At 54.0% G+C, this 19,622-nt stretch overlaps 2 protein-coding genes across 5 annotated transcripts; both read right to left on the bottom strand.

Annotated features, from left to right (window-relative positions):
* Nucleotides 1-120: 120 nt before the first annotated feature.
* On the bottom strand, nt 121-6,740 carry LOC105499602 (solute carrier family 22 member 17). 2 transcript variants are annotated; one of them, XM_011772300.3, is made up of 10 exons: nt 6,461-6,740; nt 5,763-6,266; nt 5,567-5,670; nt 3,072-3,226; nt 2,308-2,473; nt 1,963-2,108; nt 1,693-1,798; nt 1,262-1,533; nt 903-1,014; nt 121-739 (listed from the first exon to the last, which is right to left on the bottom strand). In XM_011772300.3, exons 2-10 carry the CDS (start codon nt 6,027-6,029, stop codon nt 451-453), a joined length of 1,617 nt encoding a protein of 538 aa, XP_011770602.1. In that variant the 5' UTR covers nt 6,030-6,266; nt 6,461-6,740; the 3' UTR covers nt 121-450. The 2 variants fall into 2 exon arrangements, with proteins under 2 accessions (XP_011770602.1, XP_011770603.1); XM_011772301.3 differs by having other exon boundaries at nt 1,316-1,533; nt 6,461-6,736.
* Nucleotides 6,741-10,212: 3,472 nt separating this feature from the next.
* LOC105499601 (embryonal Fyn-associated substrate) lies at nt 10,213-19,450 on the bottom strand. 3 transcript variants are annotated; one of them, XM_024786984.2, is made up of 7 exons: nt 18,548-19,447; nt 14,380-14,658; nt 13,966-14,106; nt 13,142-13,864; nt 12,690-12,779; nt 11,210-11,467; nt 10,213-10,744 (listed from the first exon to the last, which is right to left on the bottom strand). In XM_024786984.2, the coding sequence occupies exons 1-7, from the start codon at nt 18,563-18,565 to the stop codon at nt 10,670-10,672; spliced, it is 1,584 nt and encodes a 527-aa protein (XP_024642752.2). In that variant the 5' UTR covers nt 18,566-19,447; the 3' UTR covers nt 10,213-10,669. The 3 variants fall into 3 exon arrangements, with proteins under 3 accessions (XP_024642752.2, XP_011770597.2, XP_011770600.2); XM_011772295.3 differs by having other exon boundaries at nt 10,213-11,467; XM_011772298.3 differs by lacking the exon at nt 14,380-14,658 and having other exon boundaries at nt 10,213-11,467; nt 18,548-19,450.
* Between the last annotated feature and the right edge of the window lie 172 nt (nt 19,451-19,622).

Below are 19,622 nucleotides of genomic sequence, written 5' to 3'. Positions count from 1 at the left end.
AACTCATCACCCGGGGCAGGACACAGGGAGGGAGGGGGGAGATTGTTATTGGTGTGCATTACACTGAGAAAAACCTTCCCCCAAGACATAGAAGGACAAACAGAAGTCCAGGCCATGATATGCTCATTTATTCCAAATGTCTTTATTGAAACAGAATGATAGAGCAAGAAATAATGAGGTCTGGGAGGATGTCTTTGGGTGCAGGATGGAGCCCAGACCCAGTGGTTACAGTGTGGAGCTCTCTCCCTGTCCCCTGACTCTGGCCAAGGAAGTGAACGCAAAGCAGCAGGGAGGAGGCAGGGAGGGCACGGCCCTCTGAGCTCTCCGCGATGGCTGGCGTAAGGTACCTCTGAGCCTTCTGGGCAGCCCTGCCTTCCCTACTCAGTCTTCCCGATCTTCTTGCCACATTTCTGTGTGGGCCAGCCTCCCGCCAGGGTACTCAGAGGCCGCTCAGAGGGCAGGGTTAGGGGTGGCAAGCAGCGGGACATGGTCACAGCGGGTAGGGGGTGGCTGCCGCAGCAGGGAAGGCCGGCGACACAGCTCCCCATCCCGGAGCACCTCCGGCAGGAGCTTGCGCTTGGTTTCCGGCAGCAGCATAATGCTGAGAATGCAGAGGAGGGCGCAGGCCGCCAGCACCACGTGCTGCAGGAAGGCTCCATGGCCCATATGGAGGCGCTGGGCCGGGCCGCTCAGCCCCCCAAGCGCCCCTAGAGCCATGATCAGGCCCAGGCCGCGACCCCTGGGGAAGAAGGAGGAGGAGCTCAGCCCACAGCTGTGGCCTTGCCCTGCCCTTCTCCCACAGCCCCCCTCCTCCAGCCCACAAGCCCCGTCCTCAGGAGTGGGTTGGGGGAGGGGGAGGCCGAGGGTCCTGGCTCTGCCCCTGGGGGCACCCCTGCTCTCACCGGACAGTGGTGGGGATGACCTCAGCAGCAAGGAGGGTGCTGAGGATGGCGGCAGCTTGGGAGGAGAAGAGCCCAAGGACGGAGAACGTGGTGATGGCAGCCTCGTTCAGATCTGCAGACGCAAAAGGGATGAAATGAATGGAGGTGGGGAGGTCAAGGCTCTCCTAGTCCTGGGTGTCATCCCCTTGGCTCTCTGTTCCCATGGCTCTAGCTGGGCAGGCTCTGGGCATTCAGTAACTGACTGGGAGAGCAGATGGGGCTGTGCGGCCTGGTGGAGGCATGTGGAAGAGCTGGACAGGGTCTGGGGCTTGTCTTGGGAGGCTTGTGCCAGAAGAAATGGCTGAGCCTGTCTGAAGCACCTCTGTTGGGGATCCCTTGTTGAGCCCACACTGTGGGAAAGGTAGGATGCTCACAATCCCACAGGCCCAGCAGGACCAGGGAAGCAATGCCGGTAAGGGTCATGGAGAGAAGAAGGATGCCCCGGCGGCCAAATCGGTCCACGGTGACCCCCAGGAAGACACAGGCCAGGGCTGCGGTGCCGCTGGCCAGCAGAGAGCACAGATAGAAGTCCGATGGGCTTCCTCCTCCTCCCACAGGCTGGTAGCAGTGGCGAATGGCATGGGCAATGAAGCTGTGAGAAGGGGTGGGGAAGCAAAGAACAGAGTCTGAATCCCCTCGTGCAGCCTTCCACAGTGCTGATGGTCCTCTGCAGGGGTCCTTGGGCCTTCCCACCCGGCCAGCCCCCATTCCAGCTACTGGCCTGGCCCTCAGCCCAGACACCCAGGCTCACTTGGTGAAGCCCAGGATAAGCAGATTTTTCCAGATGTTGCGGTAGTTGAGGAGGGAAGCGAAGGAAAAGGAGGATGTTGCAGGGAGAGGGCAGGTATTCTCCAGGTCTTTGGGAGAGAGAGAGGAGCTGTCAGAAGAAAACCCTGAGAACCCAGGATCCTCCCACATGGGTGGTGGGGACCCTGGGAGAAGGTGGCACAGCTACAACCATGCAGAGGGCACCATCATGCGTGCAAGTGAAGCAACACTCACAGGGACCCCTATCTCTTACCCTGCAGGGCCTCCTGGGCCTCCTCCCCCAGCATCTGCCCATGGGGCCGGTTTCGTTCAGCCAGGATCCTCAGCACAGATTGAGCCTCCTCGATCTGCCGCTTCACTATCAGCCACCGTGCGGACTCCAGGAACAAACCAGGCCAGCTGGAGGCAAGGTGGAAGGGGTATACTGTGAGGTCTCCCTTCTCCTGATCTAGGGGTGGGAAACGTGCACCTCTGAGGGACTGGGGCTGGGGTAGGCCTGGACCAGGGGTGGTTGGAGAAGAGGAGGGGTCTCCGGGCTAGGGCTAGTTTGGAGGCAGAGATGGGAATTGCCAGATGACAGGTGAAGGGCAATACTGACCCATAAAACAGGAAGAGGATGCAGGGAGCGGTGATCATTCGCTGTAGGAATCGCCAATCCTTAGAGACAAGGGCCAGGCCCAGGAACAGGAAGTGCCCTCCCACCCCCACCAACTCCCCTGCCAGGGCCACCCGAAGCCTCTGGGTTGGGTCGCACAGCTCCAGGCCTGGAGATACAGCAGGGGTGGAGAGAGGAGAGGGAGGCCAGGGAGGAAGAAGACATAAGAGAGAAGAGGAGAGAGGGAGGGAGGAGGACAGAGAGTGAGGTCAGACCCAGAGTGGAGGCTGCAGCCATTGCCTCCCTTGCTAACCTCTGGGTGGCAAGGATTGGGGAGATTGTTCAGCCTTCTCTCCTCTCCTGCTCAAACCTAGGAGGGCTCTAGGGCCAGAGTCCCTGGTGAGTGTTCAGCATTTCCAGTTTATAGGCCCTTTCCCATCAGGCCTCTTATTTGACCTTCATATCAACCCTTGTCCAAGGTCGCACAGCTAGGGACAATCCTTGTCCCTGGACTTACTACGGTCAGGGGAATAGCACCTTATCCCCTGGCAGCAGTAAGTCCAGGGCAAAGACTTTAAAGATTGTGGGGACAGGGAGATAGGTGCAGAGAGAAGCAAGAGCCCTGGATTCTTCAAGGGCCTGGGCAGAAAGATAGCTGAAATTCTAGGCAGCTGAAATGTGGCCTAAGGGGCAGTGGGGATGGCCTGGGGATGCAGGCAGGTAGGCATGAGACCCAAGGGAGGGAATTCTGGGAGGGTGCCACTTACGCATCAGGTAGACACCCAGGTCAACACCGGCAAGCAGAAAACCCAGGAGGAATCGGAGGGCCATGACGCCTGTGGAGGAGCCTGCAGCAGCCCCTCCTACTCCACAGGGTCCCACCAGCCCCAAGGTCAGCAACACAATCCCACGACGGCCAAACCTAGAAAGTGGGAAAGGCTTCTGGTCACCCAGACTCTCTGGTGGTGGGGAAGTTACTGGGAAAGACCCAGCTGCACACTTTAGAGCTAGAGGTATGAGAATGAAGTTCTGGGAGCAAGAGTTGGAAAGAGGCTTGAGAAGATGGGAAGGGATGGGGACCATGGGTGGGTGATGCCTGGCTACTGGGCACTGGGGTGTGGTTGTGATTCTGTAAGAAGTGGGAACATTGACTCTTGGGCTATTGGTCAGAGATTAGGGCACTTGTCAATGGATGTGAGATCACTCATCAGAGGGGATGGGTAATTGCTTAGGGGATTTGGGACCATTCATCCTTAGGAATAGAGCTAATGGTCAGTGGGCATGGAGCTTGTCTTGCTTAGACTGTTCAGAGGAGATGTGGGAGGGGGGTTCATTGATATACGGAGTTGGAACTATTAACCTGTGGAGGGGAGGCCATTGGCCACTTGTGCATGGGGATATTACTGGTCAGTGAAGGTAAAGTTAATGACATTAGGGGACGGACTAATTGATTTTTGGAGATGAGACCATTGTTCCATGGAGGTGGGACATTGGCCTATTAATACATTAAGAACGGTCAGGCTGAGCACGGTGGCTCACGCCTGCAATCCTAGCACTTTGGGAGGCCGAGGCGGGCAGATCATGAGGTCAGGAGTTCAAGACCAGCCTGACAAATATGGTAAAACCCCGTCTCTTCTAAAAATACAAAAATTAGCCAGGTGTGGGGGTGTGTGCCTGTAGTTCCAGCTACTTGGGAGGCTGAGGCAGGAGAATCGCTTGAACCCGGGAGGCAGAGGTTGCAGTGAACTGAGATTGCGCCACTGCACTCCAGCCTGGGCAACAGAGCGAGACTCCGTCTCAAAAAGAAAAAAAAAAAAAAAAGAAAAGAAAAAAAAAAAGAAAGAAGAAAGATCAGTGGGGACATGGACATGGGTCTATTAATCCATGGGGCAGGACTATTGATCAATGGAATGAATCTATTAATCCATGGGACTAATCCGTAAGGATAAGGTCACAGACCAAGGGAGATGAGATGATTGGTAAGTGATGATAGTCACTGACTATGAGTTAGTGAAAACATGGTTACTGATCCTTGGAGGCTGGGCTATTGATCTTTGGGGAGAAGACCACTGATCTATGGAGATGAAGATAGGGAGCCTCTGGTCATTGGAAAGGGGGCACCAATCCCTGGGAGTTAGGCTATTGATCTAATGAGGTGGAGTATTTTTCCATGAGGATGGGCTTATTGGTTAATGTGCTGAAGGCTACGGATTTTAAGAGACCAAATTATTGATCTTTGGGGATGAAACCATTGTTCCATAGGAATGAGCTACTAGTCTGTGGCAATGAGGCCACTGATGCATAGGCATGGGCTACTGACCTGTGGGTTTAGGACCATTGGCCCACAGAGGTGTGTGACTGTTGGGCAGTGAGGATGGGTATTGATTTTAAGGAACTGGACTACTGAATGTTGGGATGGCTTTGATCCATAGAACTTGAGCTATTAATCCACTTGGATGAACTGTGGATCAATGGGGCTCAGTCTAATCATCCAAGAGGAAGTTTAGTGCAGTGAGAGCATCTGGTCAGTGGTGATGGTGACCAGAATCAGAGATGAGATTTTTTGATCTGTGGGAAGAGTTATTGGTTGCTGGGATTGGGCTGTTGATCTCTGGAGGTGAAGCTATTGACTCATGGAAATGGGAATTTTGGTGAGAGGATCTCAAAGACCTGAGGATCCATGAGGGTGTGACTTTTAATCTATGGGCTATTCACCTACAGAGGGTAGGGTCATTTGGTGGCAGGCATGGGACTGTGGATTATTGGGTCTGAGGATATTTTCTTTGGAGATAGTTATTGACTTGTAGGGGAGGGGCCACTGGTCAGAAATGAGGTAATTTGTTTGTGAAGTTGAACTATTGGTCAGTGGGAATGGAGCTGTTGGTGTTTAGGAATTAACATTGATCTTCAGGAATGAGGTCACTGAGATGGAGCTAACAGTCCATGTGGGCTGTTAGTGGGAATGACACTTTTCTCTTTGGAGATGAGGCCATTGATTAATGGATGGGGGGGCCACTAATTAGTGGGAATGGAACTAATAGTCCATGGAGGTCGAGTCATTCCCTTGCACGGAAGAGGTAGGGAAGGTGTATTTCTTGATGGGGAGTGAAGTTGAGACATGGGTAGACCATTGAATAGAAGTCCAGAGAAGACTGCAGGGTCCAGCGAATCGTCTTCGACCTCTTGTAAGCGCCCGCTGCTTGGGCTAGCTTCCCTAGCACCCCCTCCTTTCTACCAGCCCTGCCCCCACGACACCCCTCACCTGTCTGCGGGGTAACCCAGGAACAGGTAGCCGGAGGCAAAGCCCAAGATGAAGAGGATCTGCTCCAGGATCACCTGCCAGCCCAGGTCACACACCAGATCCCACTGGGGACGTGAGAAGGGTGCAGGGGGCGTGAGGCCCCGCCCTCGCAGCTCTCTGCCCGCCCCCAGACCCGCGGCCCGCCTGGCCGCCTCACCTGGCCGATGGCATTGGTGGTGAGCACGGGAAGGCCATTATAGTCCCAATCCTTGAGGCAATGGTTGAAGTCCGGCGGGGCGAAGCCGCTGCACGAGGGGTCGGTACTGGTGGCGACACGGCTGGCAGCGCTGGCTGCTAGGGCCGCGCTGGCGACGCTGACGCCGCTGGCATTGGGGGGCTGCTCCCAGCCAGAGGCATTCGGGGGGAAGGCCCCGTAGTGGCAATGCAGCGGGGGCGCCAGCGTGAAGATGGGGTCCGAGGCCATGCCCAGAGCCACGAAGAGCACGGGCAGGCAGCAGAGGCCGAGCTGCAGCTGCTGGCCGCCGCCCAGCGCCCCCACCTGGGCGAGCAGCGCCTCAAAGCTGAGGGGGCCTGGGGGCACGGCCAGCGACAGGCTGCTGCCCAGTCCGTCGCCGCCCGCGTCTCCCTCCCCCTCCCGCTCGCGCTCCCGCTCACCCTGCAGCTGCTCCGTGGGCACCGCATCTCCGAGGGTTCCGACCTGCTGTTGGGGGGCAGGGGGTGGCAGGAGAAGGGTGAAGCGGAGGAAACCGCAGAGCAAGGGCAGGGGGCAGGCGGGAGCGAGGGCTAGGAAGGCAGTCAGGGGCGGGGGATGCGCAGGAGGAAAATGAAGGGCGCTCCGCGGGGGCGGGGGTGTGGGGAGAGGATGGCGTCGCCACCTGGGGCTCGGGCACTTACTCCGTTGGAGGTGGGGGTGATCTCTACAGTGTTGTCGATTTTGCCGCCGCCCCCGCCATTGGGCTCGGGGGTCCCGGTGGCCACCCGGGGAGCCAGCTTGCTGACCGCAGGGGCCCTGCCAGCCCGCGCCGAAAGGATGCGCTGTCCTCTGGCCCAGTTGCGCGCCGACTGCCCGGACCCAGAGAGCCCGAAGATATCCCGCTCCGCAGCTCTGCAGCCGCGGGCGCCTCCTTGGTCTCTGCGATCTCTGCGCTGCTTTCCCCTCCTCTTCCTCTAGACTCTCCTCCCCTTCCCACGTCAGCAGAACCTTCGGTCCAGACTCTTCGTCAGATAGAGGAAGGGGGGCCAGGGCCCAGGGGAGGGAGGGGAATGGGGCTCTGTCGTCTCTTTCCTGGGTCTGCAGGCCATTGCGGTAAAAAGCAAAAAAAGCTGAAGGATAGTAGCTAGTCCAGGCAGATGCCAGAGATTCTTCCTCTGCTTCCAATCATTTGCCACTACTCATTCATTCATTCATCCACCCATTCACTAATCAGTAAAATTTAAGTGTCCACTACATTCCAGGACTTGCACTAGACTTTAAGGATAATAGGGTGGACAAGGTCCGCTTTGGAGACCATTACTCCAGGGAGACAGACATGTAAACTGGCTATTACAGTACAACTTATGCATATGGAAGACTGGCTTGGCCCTGTATTCAGCCCTAGCTTCAGTCCTCTACAAGGAGACCACTTCCTTGGGTTTCATCACTCCCATCCTGGTTGAATCTCCATTTCTCAACAGCATTTGGCACTGTTGACCCCCTCTTCCTTTAAACACGCCCTTCCTTTGCTGCTGAGTCTCTCCTGCTCCCCTTTTCTCCATTGCAGAAATCGTCTTCCAGCTCATGGCACTGGTGCTGAGCATGGGCAGGCCATTATCATCCCGGTTCTTGAGGCAATGACTGAAGTCCAATGGGATGAAGCAACTGCAGGAGGGGTCTGTATTGGTAGTGACCAGGCTGGTGGTGCTGGCTTTTAGGGCCATTCCTGTCTGGATCATTTAGACACCATTGTTCAGTGTCTGGAATCCTCAGAGACTTAGTCCTAGGCCCTCCTCTCATCTCACACTGTCTCCACCTTGGGATCTTGCCTATTCCCACAGCTTCAAACACCACCCATACAAACAATACAAACCTGATGTCCAGACTGATTTCCAGCTTCCACCTCTGTTCTGAGCTCCAGACCCATGAAGCCACCTCTTATTTGACCTTCACCTTGGATCACTCACAGGGACTTCAAACTCAATATGTTCAAGACCAAATTTGTGCTTTCCCCCCATAACTTGGTTGTCTTCCACTGCTTTTTTCTGCAGTGAATGGCACCCTCAACATCACATTGTGGCCAAATGCTCAGGCAACATCCCTTAGAGCTTTCTCTTCCTTACCCATGTTGAATCCTTTACACAATTCTGCCCATTTTACTTCCTGTATATTCTCAGATATCCCACATCTCTCCATCTCTGCCACTATTAGTCAAACTACCTGCTGTAAAGACCACTTTCGCCCCCTAATTCCTAACTGGTGTTCTGCATCCACTTTGTTTACACCTCCTTGCCACCCATATGTCATTTATAGTCAGATAGAATGATCTTTTCAAAATACAGATCTGATCATGTATCTTTCCTGTTAACCAGTCTTCAGTGGTGTCTCCTCACTGTCAAAGTGAATATTAAAAATCTAGATACCTCATACATGGTTCTGCATGCCTGGTCACATGCTCTCTGTAGTTCCGTCTCACTTCTTTCCCCAAACTCTCTGCACTCCAGCCACAGACCTTCTAGTTTTCCCCAGTGCCACGAGGCCTTTGAACAAGCTCGTTCCTGCACCTAAAAAACTTCTTAGTCACATTTTTCTCATCCTTCAGCTCTCAGCTCAAACATCTTTGCTACACAGGAGTCTTCCCTAACCTCTAGAATTGCTACTCAAAGTGTGGTTCATGGACCAGCTGCATACGTGGGAGCTTGTTAGAAATGCAGAATCCAAGCCTCACTGAGAGACCCTTGAATCATAATCTATATTTTAACCAGATCTCCAGGTGTAGGTATTATACATTAAAGGTAGAGACACACATCTCTAAGAGATTTGTTACCTGATAGGTACTTTATTCTCTAATCCTAGGTAAGGGCTAGAAAGGAGTGTTCTATCATTGTCAGCCAGGAAATCGTTCCCCCTTCTCTCCACTGAACCACACCTTTAACTTGTCTCCTCTGTTCAGAAATTTTCCATATACAGGAAACTCTTTTCTTGAGACAGGGTCTCACTCTCTTACCCAGGCTGGAGTGCAGTGGCTTGATCACAGCTCACTGCAGTCTCCACCTCCCTGGCTCAAGCAATCCTCCTACCTCAGCCTTCTGAATAGGTGGGACTACATGCACATGCCACCGCACTTGGCTAATTTTTTGATATTTTGTTGAGATAGGGTCTCACTGTGTGGCCCCGGCTGGTTTTATACTCCTGAGCTCAAGCTATCCTCTGGCCTCAGCCTCCTGAAATGCTGGGATGACAGGTGCGAGTCACTGCCCCCCGCCGAAACTTCTTTTCTAATGCATCAAGCAGCCTCCCACCACTTCCCCTCTCCCTACTCATTTCAGCATCTCTTCAGGTTTTACTATGGTGCTGCATAGCCAATATTCCTTGGGGATTTATCGTCTGACTCCTGGTGTCTGTCCTGGAATAATGATAATCAATTTATACATTGTGGGGCTGTTCACATGCATTATCTTGTTAGGTCCTCACAATAACCCTGTAAGACCATTATGATCATGCTAATATTGAAGATGAAATCAGGACTTCCGAGGGACTGGCATGATTTACCCATGAATGAACAAGTACATGGCAGATCAGAGACTTGAACTGAAACCTCTGACTCTAATTCCAGGCTAATCTCTTGAAATTCTGTTTGGAAGATGATGGATGATGGACTTCAACACATGGGGTGAATTTTGTTGGCCCCAAAATCTGAAAGTGCATTTTTCTTTGAGAGTGAGATGAGAAAGGAACCTAAAGGGGAGGTGGCAAATGTGTGGGGGTGCCAACAGACTATGCCCCCAATCCAGTCATCATGCCATGGTAATATCTTGGGAAAGCAGAACTGAAGCAATTGATTTGTAGCTTGGATGTTTTCTCTTGTGGTAAATGGCTAGAATGATCTCCTATCTGAGCCATGGTCTCATCAATTTCACCAAAGTCCTGAGGACTGACCTTTCGACATCTGCCACCGTGGATCCTCCTGAAAATGGTTTGTCCAGAAGGATGATGCGCAGGTCATCCTGGGATGATCTACCTGGGAAGCTCAGAGAAAGGGCCTATACCCTCTTGGTGTCACCTAAGGAAGAGGGTGCCTAGACTGGCCAGCAGCAGTCTCCAGTTGGCCAGAGCTATCCTGTGGTGCAAAGCTGAGGCTGGGCCTTTAGTTGGGGTGGCCTCTCCAGGATGGCACATTTCAAGGCTCTTGTGTGGTCAGCTTCTCTCCACATTGACACCTCTCTAATGACATCATATGACAATGAAGTCTTGGAGGAAGGCCCTCAGGTCAGTCATTGGCATCTGCCTTCTGGGAATACTAGTCCTCAGACTCTCCTCTTCTGGGTAGCAGTTCGGATCTCACCTCCCAACCATCCTGTCTAAAGTCTCCTTCACTGGCCTCTCCCCTCATCTACTTAGTTTCTTCACACCATCCTGCCGACTTCCATCACCAGCAAATGTGAAATCTATGGCAGGTTTATGTTTTTATTTATGTATTTTAACTGACTTATTTGTGTATCCCACTAGAATGATACATTCACAATATACTTGCAGAACTGTGCCTGGCGCATCATGGGAGCAGAGAACTTGTCCAGTGAATAGTTGTTGAGGAAAGGAGCAAAATCTCCCCCCAATCCCTAAAGGCATCCTGTTCATAGTGTGTGTCCCATAGGTATGGCTGCTGAGCACCAGGGCTGTTCACCAGGCTCCCAAGAAGCAGAGTCAGGGAGGCAGACTGCAGGGTTTATTGAGGTGCACAACCATGTCTGAGTCCCAGCTCTCTCCACCTTCTGTGGGGAGAAGCTCTCTGGTCTTCCTGAGACCTTCAAACTCTGGACAGTTTATGTCTTGCCCTCACTCTCAGCTAACAGTGCAGTGCTGATCTTCTAGAGCCAAGATACAGGAAAAGAGAGAGGCTCTATGTGGCCTCAGGTTTCTGCCACCTGACTTTTCATGGCCAGTCTTCCAGAGGTGGGTGGCAGTGCAGTGACCTCCACCCTAGGCTGAGGAGAGAAGAGTCCAGTTCCTCACTGCCCCAGAGCCTAGTACCTGCTCCTGACAAAGCAGGGAATAATATTAAATATAAATAATTTATACAAAATGGCTCATACAAAAAGCTGTGGGTTAGGGGGAGAAGACACCTCTGTGAGAGGTTGAGATGAGCAGAAAGGGCAGGAAAGGGGAAAGATACCCCCACTTCTCCTAGTCCCTTAACAAAGCCCTCCAGCCACCCAAGGCCTAGAGGGGGGCTTTGGCAGACAGGGGAAGGACAGGGCTGTGCCAAAGGACCTTCAGGGAGCCAGGCTAGTGAGCAGGGTGGTGAATCGCAGGGCCTGCCCTGCCAGTTCTGTTACACACTGCATCATCTCTTGGACGGCAGGGCTGGATGGGTAGCCCAGGGCAGCTCCCTTGACAGCCAGCACAGTGGCCCGCAATGCCTGGCCTAGTGCTGTACCTCCAGTCCTAACCTGTGCTCTCAGAGGGGCAGAGGCTGCCAGCCGGCCTAGGGTGTCCCCAACAAACACCAGGCGATGAGCAGCCACCACCACCCTCTTGCTGTGGGGCACGAAGAGTCGCGGGGGCTGATTAGCCTGGGTACTGGACATCAGGGCTGCCACGGCCACTTGCAGGGCCGAGTAGTGGCTCTGGCATTGCCCAGCGTAGAAGTGCAGGAGCTGTAGATCTCCGGTGGACAGAACCAGTGGCTCCCCTGGGGACAGGGCCTCCTGAGGGGCAAGAGGAGTGGTCAGAGAGAACATTCTCATCAGTGCCATTTCCTCCCTCACTTATTTTCTCCTTCCTCCCTTTCTTCCCAAGGGCGATCCTTTTAGCTCTTACCTCTGCCCATCGGAAAGTTTAGATTCTAGAGAGAGCAGCAGTGAAGTGCCCACACTTGATATCAGATAGATCTGGATTCAAACAACCTCAAACTTGATTTCAGACAAGGCTTTGAACTTGGTTTCCTTAACTCTAAAACAGGGAGTCTAGTACTGCACTGTCCAATATAAACATAATGTGAACCACATGTGAAATTTTAGATGAGTTAGTAGCCACATTAAAAGTGGTAAAAAAAACAAAACAAAACAAAACCCTGATATATTTTATCTGACTCCAAATATAAAAATGTTATAATTTCAACATGTAATCAATATGAAAATTATTGAGATTTTTCCCATACTGAGTCTGCAAAATCCAGGGTGCGTTTTATATTTGCAGCATATTTCAACTTGAACTAGCCATATCTCGAGTGCTCAATAGCCATATATAGCTAGCGGCTACTGTACTAGATTGTGCAGTTCTAGTATGTACCTCATGACGCTGCAGAAAAGATCAATTGAGATAATATAGAGAAAGGCTTATCACAGTGCATTGCACACTGTGAGCACCAGATGCGTATTAACTGCGACTATGATTAATACTAACACATGCAGCATGCCTAGCACAGGGTCTAGCACTTGGTAAATACCTGATAAATAGTAGCTATTGTGTTGCAACCATTCTACACAGGTTTGAGGAAACCACCTCACTTTCTGAGGCCTGGAGAGATTAACTGACGGCTTCAAAGCCCCTGGCTTCTCAGTAGTGGAGCTGGGATTAGAAGCCAGGTCTCTTAGGAGCTCAGGAATTCACAGTTGGAAGGAGGCTCAGAAGTCCCCAGGCCTAGCTCTGACCCCACAACTCAGAAACTTTCTGCTCTCCTGGCTGCTTGATTTTCTGACTCCTCTCCAACACATTCTTTCCCCTCTTTCTGAATTCCTAACATCCTCCTCCAGGTTCCAGTTCCTTCCTGTAGATTTCTAACATGCCCTCCACTCTGTCCCTGGTTCCTGTGAACTCTCACTCCATCCTAACCTATTTCCTTCCATGGATGATGGCTCAGTTCTTCTCCCAAGTCCCTGTTCCTCCCTCCCCAGCCCCCTTCTCTAGCACCATTCCCGCCAGGGTCACCTGCAGTGCCGGCATTCCCCTCTCCAGCAGTTCAGGATCCCTTGTGCAGGCCTGATCCGGGGGCCTAGATCCCTGAGCTTTGTCCATGCCCTGCAGGGGGGCATGAGGTCTCAGTGCTGGGGTGGGGGAGCAGGACGGGGTGGCTTCTGTGGCCCTTCTGCCCCTTCCCAGCCTCCCTTCCTTCCCAAGGACACTCCTGTTATCAGAGGTTGTAGTCCCTTGACTCCAGAGAGCTCTGGTGGCCCCAGGCTGGGTCTAGGAGGAACAGTGTGGCACTAGTACAAGTGTTGTGGCCAAGTACTGGGGTCCCAGGCTGCAGGGTAGAGGGCCAGGGGAGAAGGAAGGGGGACAGAAGGGAGGCAGGGAGGCTCTGCTTCTGTGCCCTAGGTCTCCACACTCCTCCCCTGGTGCACCTGGGGTCCCTCCTGGTGGGGCTGCCCTGGGACGCTCACCTTCAGGTGGACATAGTCATACTCCTCGGCCATTGGAATGCCCTCGTACTCATTGTGGTGTCCTGCTGGGTCATCCTCCATCTCCCTGCCCTCTGGATCCCCCTCGACCTTGGGGCCCCCATAGCCAGGCAGGTGGGGTGGGGGTGGGGGCAGAGGCCGGTCCTGGATGCTGCCCTTCCGTCCCGGGGCAGGAGAGGGCACTGGGGAGGGGCTGGGGGCCTCAGGGACAGGCAGGGCAGGCAGAGGGCGGCGGGACAGGCTCTCAGCTGAGGGGAGCCGGGGCCTGTGTGGAGGTGGGGGGCTTCTGGCCAGAAGCTGGGCCAGGGTGTCCTGGTCATGGGAGGCCAGCGCTCCAGGGGGCTCTGGAGAAGGGGGAGCCTCTGGTCCCAGCAGAGGCACATCGTAGATCCCCTCATCAGTGCCCCCACCTTCCCCATCTGCCAGCAGTTCCTCGGGTGCTTCATACAGATTGAGTAAGGCTGACGCTCGTTTCAGGTTGGAGGGGGCAGCGTAGATGGGGGGCCCTGGTTCCCGGCCTCCTTCCCACTCCAGATCTGGTTCCAGCTCTGCAGGTGGCTTTGGGGTCAGAGGCACATCATAGGGAGCATCATCCTCTTCAGGGGGCTGCAGGGCAACCCGGGTCAGAGGGTGGGAAAAGGAGGCAGGGCAGTCATAGGGGCTACTGGAGAGCACCCGAAGGGCGGTAGGGGGCACATCGTAGACCTGTGGAGAGGAGTGGTCAGTCATCTGTCAGCTCAGCAATGAACCCTCCCTTGGGGCGATTTGTCTCCCACCCAACTTACACAGGGACCTCTAGCCCTCACCTCCAAGACATCTCTGGGAGCAGCCAGCTGGGTACCACTGGCTCTGGGGATCTTGTAGATGGGGTCAGGAGAGGGTGGGCAAGGTCCAGCTGGAGGTCCTGAGGTTGGACAGGGCCGAGCTGGGGGCGGCACCACATACACCTGAGGGATCAAATAGACGGGGGGTCAGGAGGAACGCAGTGGGCAGTGATCAAATAATGTCTGAGTGCGAGGAGCTTACAGACCTTCCAACTCCCCCTGTACCTAGAGGGCCAAAGCTCAGAAAGGTTGGTAGACAGGTTTTGGCCAGCGCAGAGTAGTGAAGAGCTGTGGCCTCAGGGCTCTTCCTGCCCACCTGCTGCAGGCCCTGGGTGGGGCTAGTCAGGGAGGAATGGGGCTCTTCTGGCTTGGGGTTGGGGAGGCTCCGACTCTCACCTCCTGGTCCTCATTGCTGTGATCTGGGGCTGGATATGGTGAGCCAAGCTGGGCTGGGGGTGCAGGAGAGAGGCCAGGCTTGGGTGCTGGGCCAGCAGGCAGGAGCTTCACCCTGTTGGCGGGCACAATGCCCTGCTGGCCGTGTAGGGAGCAGAGGCACCAGCCGTCCAGTCCACCAGCGCCCTCTCTCTGCAGGACCCGTAGGACGTCCCCTCGGCGGAAGGACAGCTCCTGGGGGGACTCAGCGGTGTTGTCATACAGTGCCCGGGCCAGCTGGGCCTGGTGGGGGAGGTGGGAGTGGGGAGAAGGGTCTTCAGACCCCTTTCAGGTCATGTCATCCCCTGCTCAAAACCCTTCGGAGCTCTGCATTTCCCTCAAGCTAAAAACCTGCACTCTGGATGCAGCTTTCTGCCTGGGCCCTAGCTTCTCTCCAGCTTCATCACCTGCATTCTCCCTCTTCCTTTCAGTTCCTTCAACTAGACCAGTTCTCCTCAGAGAGGCCGATTTTTTACTTTTCTCCCCACCCCATTCTCTGTTTGTCTCCACCTACTGTTTCTGTCCTCATACTTCATACTATTTGTCTATTTGCTTTTTTTATATCGATTTCTTCCCTTATATTGTAAACCCTATGGACATGGGAACTGCTATGTTTGTAGTCCTTGCAATAAGGCCTGACCTGGAATTGGTCAATACACATGTTGAATGAATTTCTTCCAAAACATATGAAGCCCTGCTACCGTCTCTCATAGAATCTCCTTTACCTTCTCTCTGTTCCCAAGTCATTATCCCTCACTAGCAAAAGGTTAGCTTAAGCAGCCGCAGAGACCCCTCATTCTGAGAGACTGGGAGAGGCCTAGTCCAGACAGTGTGCCTAGGCATGATAAGAAAGAAAACAGAAACAAAGCAATTGTTTGCTCTCAGTCTGAACAAATAAGGTTCGACCAGAAGAGGCTGAGGTTACCATGGAGAAAAGTGTGTATTCTTGTGTGTGTGTGTCACCACTGCCTGGAATCTACCAGCAGGCATCATCATTTAGCAATGGGCCCTTCCACTGAAGGACAGAGTGTGTCTTTGTGTGTGTGTGAAGGGGGTTGGCAGGCCAACCAAAAGGAAACATGTATCATCCTGTTTCCAGTCCTGTCTGGTGGGGGCTTATAAGCTTTTTCCATCAAGGGCCACAGGCTCAAGTAATAAGTCACAGGTACCAAGTGCAAACAATGTTTCCAGACACCGTGCAAATCTCTGCATTAATCAATTCATCTCATTTAATTCCCACAACAACCTTACGAGGGAGGAACTGTCCTTACCCCATTTTGGAAAGAAAACTGGAAGAGGGAGGTTAGTACTTTGTCTGATGCCATATCGCTGGCACAGCTGGTGGAGCATAATCTGAACCCTAAACTGCTTGATTCCAGAGCCTGTGCTCTCAATTACTTGTGCTACTGCTTCTCCACAATCACAAATGTAGAAATCTACTTAAAAGAAATAGTAGTAACAGTGGCTGAGAAAGTCCCTAACTCAAAAGCAAGTCAAGCACACAGGAAGGCCTTCTTATATCCAATTTCCCTTTGCTATAACCCTTCGCAGTGCTCTTGCTCCATGATGTCTTTTGGTAGAATCAAGCTTAAACCACTCAAAACGTACAATGACATTCAGCTTCAGTTTTGATTGCTAAATGATGATGCTTGCTGGTAGGGTCCCAGGCAGTGGTGACTTACATGTAGTGTTGGACAGCAGCTAGTTAGGCATTACTAGCCAGGTAGCCAAATGGACCGACTAATGCAGTAAAAAAATCTCAAGTTAAATATCTCAGGCAGGCTGCCACCAGACCCTGGGGAGAAGGGTGCCCTGCTAGAGCCAGCAGGAGTGCATATTCCTCTTGGTTGATGTTTCCCTCTGGTGGTGAGGTTGTCCAGCCCCTCATGGCTGGGTGATTTTAACAACAAATTGACTCCTCTTCTTGCCTGATTCCCAACCCGTCAAACCATTTTCTGATTATATTTTGGTTTCTAAAGGATATTGTCCCACACAAAGAAACACGCTAACCAGATGACACAAATTCCCAGTTAGTGCTGCACTTTTCTTTTTAGTTGTAAATTATAAATCAGTCTTTTGGATCTAGCCAGGGGATTAAAAGCACAGTTCTAGAGGCAGACCTGGGGTTGAGTCTTGGCTGTGTCTTTTTCTTTTAAACATTTTATTTAAAATATTTAATTATTTAGAGACCAGCTCTTGCTCTGTGGTCCAGGTTGGAGTAAAGTGACACAATCATAACTCACTGTAACCTCGAATGCCTGGGTTCAGCATCCTAAACAGCTGGGATTACCGTTGCGACCCACTGTTTGGCGGTCTGTCCCTTTCTAGCCAGGTGCCTTTGGGCAGATTGTTTAATCTTTCTGAGTCTCAGTTTTCTGCTTTGTAGAATTCCGTATGCACGTATCCATTTTCAGATAATAACGGTACTACCTGCACAAGGTGGTTGTGAGAGTTGCATGAGATAATGCATAAAGAAACTATGACAAAGCGTAGCACAGGGCCAGGTGCAGTAAATGCTCAATAAGTAATAGCTGTTATTAGAATCCTGTGAGTTTGATTAGCATAAATGCCCCTGACCATAAAAAGAAAAATCTACCTTCTTGGGACTACAAAGCTGACTAGCTGGCTCCTGAACCAGCATCTCTATGCCAGAGTACTCCCAGAGGTACTCTATCTCCAGAGGGCCTCCGTCCCCACTCTGAGCTAGGGTTTCCTGGCCATTGTTACAGATTGAGGAACTAAAAGGAGTTTGGGGCCAGGTGCGGTGGCTCATGCCTGTAATCTCAGCACTTTGGGAGGCTGAGGCAGATGGACTGCTTGAGCCCAGGAGTTTGAGACCAGCCTGGGCAACATGGCAAAACCCCGCCTCTACAAAAAATACAAAAATTTAGCCGATGTGGTGGTGCGTGCTTGTAGTCCCAGCAACTCAGGAGGCTGAGGTAGGTGGATCACCTGAGCCCAGGAGGTGGAGGCTGCAGTGAGCCATGATTGTGCCACTGCACTCCAGCCTGGTGACAGCGTGAGACCTTGTCTCAGGAAAAAAAAAAAAAAAAAAAAAAAAAGGAGTTTGGTCTGAGAAAGAACCAAACTTGAACCTGTCCTCAAAGGGTATGGGAGGACATTGGGTGGCTCGGTGCTTCTCTTTCCAGTCTCACAATTATCTCTCCAAGAGTCCCCACTGAGAAGGGACCAGAAAGCAAGTGATGGCCTCGCTTCCCTGGGAAGCTTAGGCAGGACCTAGAAGAGGGTGGAAGGGGAACAGAGCTGCCTGGATTCAGACTGCATAGACTGTAGAACAGAAAACCGAGGTGGGGCTGTAGAGCGCTCCTCCTTGGTGTTAAGTTTGAGTTCTGTCCAATGGGGCCAAGCCTCTGGGCCCTGCCACTGCAGGACAGAGTTGTTGATGGGCTGATTGATGATGGGTGTGGCCACTCCTGCTCTATCCCCCAGCGGTCCAGCTGACTGGTGAGGGAATGGCCAGCCTAATGTGGGTGGCAGAGGGCCTCTGTGCTCTCTGGGAGGCCTCCTCCCACTGTCCCATCATGCCAGCTGTCTCCTCCCTTTGTCCTGATCCCTGGAAAGTGGCCTGAGGCTGGCTGACATCACCTCCCCTCCTCCCTCTGTCTTCTCTTTCTCCTTCCTGATCTCCCTCCTTTGGTCTATCTCCCTCTTTTCCCTATCCCTCGTCTCGAGATGGGCCTCCTTGGGTCCTTCAGCCTCTCGTTTTTCGTTTTGCGTGAGCCACTAGGTCCTTTCAGCCCCCTCCAAACCTTTTACTTGCCTCCCAATCACAAGCCCCTGCCAACCACCAGTAGCCATCTGTTCCCGCCCAAAAGAAGCAGATAGGACTCAGGCTACGCTTGCCCCCTCCCCTCCATTCAGGCGCAGCCTCTAGTAAGAAAAAGGAGAACAGGAGGGGGCGGGGAAGAGGGGACAGCCCGGAGCCAGGAGGAGCAGGGGATGAGGAGTGAGAGGGAGAAGGGAAACAAAAGTGAGAGGAGGGGGACACAGCCTCCTGGAGAAGAAAGGGACCAAGGAGAGAGACAAAGAGAGGGCAGAAATAAAGTGACAGGAGCGCAGGGCAGGCCGTGGAGGTCTCTCCCCGGCTGCCTCCTCTCCCTGGTGGACTCACCGACGTGGCAATGGCCATGGCTTTGGCCTCCCGCGCAGCCTGCCTCAGGCCAGGCTCGGTTTTGCTGACTTCAGCTGTGGCTGCCCCGCACCATGATTCGCGGCCTCTAGCCCCTAGCTGTGGCGCCTGAGTCGTGGCCTCCGCCAAGGTCGGAGGAGGAGAAAGAAAACCCACAAAACTTCCCAAATGAGAGGCAGGCTAGCCAGGCAGGAGGAGGAGCGGGGCGGGCCGGGGCGTCGCTGCGGGACCGCATCCAAGGGCGCGCGCTGCGTGCTGTCCCCGCGGTCTCCCAGGCGCCACCACCTCGTCCAGTCCCCGGGAGCTGCCCGCCCTAGACCGCGGGGGCGCCCCGGGCTCACAGGAGCCGAAAGTTCCCTTCGGGGGCCGGGGCAGGTGAGCAGGCGGGCGCTGGGCTGCGCTCGACGTCTCTCCAGGCCGCTCACGAGAGCCTCGAGGGCTGGGAGAAGCCGCTGGGGCGGTTGGGCTGGACGAGCGAGTTTAGGGGCCAACCCTCTCCACCCGCCGGCTGTGCTGCAGAGCGGTGCTCCCAGGGCTTGGGTCTGCGGCGACCCCGCTGGGAGGGAGGGAGAGCGAGAACTTAGACGTTTGTCCCAAGTTGCCCGGAGCCAAAGACCCCCGAGAGCGTGGCTGTGGGGCTGGGTCGCTGGAGTGGCCGCTTCTGCCCAAACACTCGCACCCCCGGCGGCGCGGCGGTTTTCACGCGCGCACTCACTCAGCGCGCCCGGGGGTCTGAGATCGCCGCCACGGCGCCTCACCCCGAGCAGCAGCAACCAGCACACAGGCACCACTGGAACAGGCGGGACAGCCTTCCCGACGCGCTGCCCGCGCCCAGGCGGCAGAGGGGCCCAGCCCCCTTCCAGTCCTCGGCTCCAGGGCGCAAGGCCACAAGCTCCTGCTCCCACCCTCGGCCCCTGGCACCCGGCGCCGGCCCCGCCGCCCCCTCTCACAGGCACCCTTGGCAGGACCCCGCGGCGCGCCCCACAGCTTGGGGGCAGCTCCCAGGTGTCTCTGGGAAGGGAAAGAAAGGCCACAAAGCAAAAGAAGGAGCAAAGAG

This window comes from Macaca nemestrina, chromosome 7 (assembly GCF_043159975.1).
Source record: "Macaca nemestrina isolate mMacNem1 chromosome 7, mMacNem.hap1, whole genome shotgun sequence".
Classification (NCBI taxonomy): Eukaryota; Metazoa; Chordata; class Mammalia; order Primates; family Cercopithecidae; genus Macaca; species Macaca nemestrina.
The sequence above is the reverse complement of the archived record's forward strand: the minus strand, read 5'-3'. Positions and strand labels throughout refer to the sequence as shown.